The sequence below is a fragment of the Colletotrichum gloeosporioides genome, assembly GCF_011800055.1.
Source record: "Colletotrichum gloeosporioides strain Lc1 chromosome Unknown consensus_30, whole genome shotgun sequence".
In the NCBI taxonomy this organism is placed as follows: Eukaryota; Fungi; Ascomycota; class Sordariomycetes; order Glomerellales; family Glomerellaceae; genus Colletotrichum; species Colletotrichum gloeosporioides.
The window spans coordinates 383,996-386,570 of NW_025544675.1; the positions used below are offsets into that span (position 1 = coordinate 383,996).

The following is a 2,575-nucleotide window of genomic DNA, read 5'->3' on the forward strand; positions in this document are numbered from 1 at the left end:
CCGACTACAACACACCCATGCCTTTCGTCTGGTCCCAGGCCTGGCGTAACGGTCCCAAGACTTATCCCACTCTCTCTGCCTCCGACCCACACACAATTTGTGACAGGCGATTGTGGCATCCCATCCTTCAGGGATCATCGTGTGGATTTACGCTTGATCACCCATTCCACTCTGCTTCGGGAGATCTGATATACTTGCCTCCCCCATCTGCCACCTCTACTCCATCCACCCACCAACAAGCTTCTTTGGCCTGGCCATTTCATACTTAAACTATCCACCCTCCCCTTCCCCTCATCGAGTTCCTGTCCTGGAATCTTGGAATCCTCCGAACCAAAAACAATCTCTAGTATCCAGCTGGCACTTGGGCTAATCACTACTCTACACCTAATACTTGTTGTGTTTCTTAATATTCAACGCCGACAACCACCGCCCTCTCGTCACTCAACAACCGACGAATACCGTCAAGACAAACGACCAAGCCAGGAACTACTACGCGCCAGCAATCTCAGCACCTCAAGTCAGAAAAGACTTTTCAGTCCTCTAATCAGCAAAAATGGCGAGCGCTTTAATATCGAACCCGTACGCTGCTCACCAAAGCGCACACTACGGATACGTCCAACCGCCTCAACCTCCTCCTTCGCCCCCCATGGACGAGACATCAAAGCAGTGCTCTCTCCCCTCCATCTCGAACCTGCTCGGCCTCGCGGATCAGGGCTCTCCCACATCCGAGACTCACCCTCAAATCCCCCAACAAGGTACGGAGCGAACAGGACAACAACCAGCGCGCCCAGCAACACCCAAACTGACTCACGGAACAGCTTCCTCCCAAAAGTCCGAGACGAGACCAAACTCTTCTCACTATGGCAGCTCCGCGATGCGAGGTCTCCCTCCCACGCCGCCCATGAGCTCTGACGCCTCCTTCGACGGCTACAACTCGCCCTCGACAAGATCCGTCAGCCAGCTCTCCGTCGTCTCCCAGCCCCAGAGCAACTACTACTACGAGTCGACGCCTCCCCTGGAGGCCGACGCCCACCGCCCCATGGCTCCCGTCGTCTCGAGGGTCCCCGTCCAGGCCGCCTACGCCCAGCCTCAACCTTTCCCTCCCGCCTACATGCCCGCCCAGAACCCCATGGCGGCGTCCTACTACCCTCCCATGCAGCCCACGCCTCCTCCCCAGGCCCAGATCCAAGGCCTCTACTACCAGCGCCCTCTGCCCCAGCAGTTCCCTCCCATGGCCGCCGTCCCCGTCGGCATGGGTCCCAACCCGGGCGCCAACCCGTGGCAGCACCACCACTACATCTCCCCCTCCTCCGCGGCGTCCTTCCCCCAGAGCCAGGACCGCTACATCTGCCAGACCTGCAACAAGGCCTTCTCCCGCCCGTCATCCCTCCGCATCCACAGCCACTCCCACACCGGCGAGAAGCCCTTCAAGTGCCCGCACGCCGGCTGCGGCAAGGCCTTCAGCGTCCGCAGCAACATGAAGCGTCACGAGCGCGGCTGCCACAACTTCGAGAGCGGCAGCAACGGCTCATCAATGTAATCTGTTGGATCAAAGTCGCCTTGATCCAATCTATATAACGGACTTTTATTGTTCTTTGCTCCATTTCCATTACTCTCTCTCTATATCACGACCAACAACGACAAATCGGGGTTTATCCAAAGGGGATGGCTAGAATCAAACATGGGTTGGCACACACAAAGAGTCGGACAAGAGGGGTGGGCAACCGGGGGGTTTCCGGGTCCGGTTTCATCGGGAAAGATACCACGTGGTAGACGACTACCACGACCGCAACTTACAATCACGCCTTGGAATATCAACATCCACACACAAAATACATAATCAGCAACGAGGAACACAAAAAACCCAAAACCAAAAAAAGAAAAACATCAACGAAGGCCCTTGTGTTATCAAAAGGCGTTTCAACAATGATGGGGCGGACCTGAATTCGACGGTCTGCCCCTCTGGGAAGAAAGAGCACGAAACGGGAGGGGGACGACAAATCTTAACTGGGATGAAATCGGAAGGGGAGGGGTTTGGCTTCTCCTTCATCGACATGTGTTAACTCGGGAACAAACTTGTTTTACTGGAGCAAAGAGGCGTGAATCATGGGGCTGGGGGGGCAAAACAACTGGCAGCGGACATGAAGTCCCGCCAGGCAATGACAAAACTTGGCATTTACAGGAGTTTTTTTTCTTTCTTTTCACAGAGTTCAGTGTGGTGTGTGTGGTTCAAAACCAAGTCGAGGTCCGGGTTCATTCCCCCCTTGGCAGTGTTTTGGAGTGGTCTTTTTTCTTCACTTATTTCCTTATTACACCTTCGTCCTTTTTTGGTACAAAAATTATGTACGATTATGTGGTAATGTATATAGAACGGAGAAGAATCCTCACAGAATCGACAAGAAGTGGTCAAACCAATCATCGTTCCGTTCCCAACTCTTGTGATATGTTGCATCATCGCTGGTAGCAAAAGTTGGGGCTCTTGCTTGGTATGGGGAATGGGGGGGTGTTCCTCTTGTGTGTAACCTGGTCACATCTTCGTCTCAAGTGTTGTGGCGCGTGTTGCGCTTGCGGGTTG

General features: G+C 54.2%; 1 protein-coding gene across 1 annotated transcript; it reads left to right on the top strand.

Annotated features, from left to right (window-relative positions):
• Positions 1–553: 553 nt before the first annotated feature.
• GCG54_00008755 (C2H2 finger domain transcription factor mtfA) lies at positions 554–1,540 on the top strand (the record flags this gene model as incomplete). The annotated part of the gene is made up of 2 exons (XM_045408714.1): positions 554–755; positions 819–1,540. 2 exons carry the CDS (start codon positions 554–556, stop codon positions 1,538–1,540), a joined length of 924 nt encoding a protein of 307 aa, XP_045266457.1.
• Between the last annotated feature and the right edge of the window lie 1,035 nt (positions 1,541–2,575).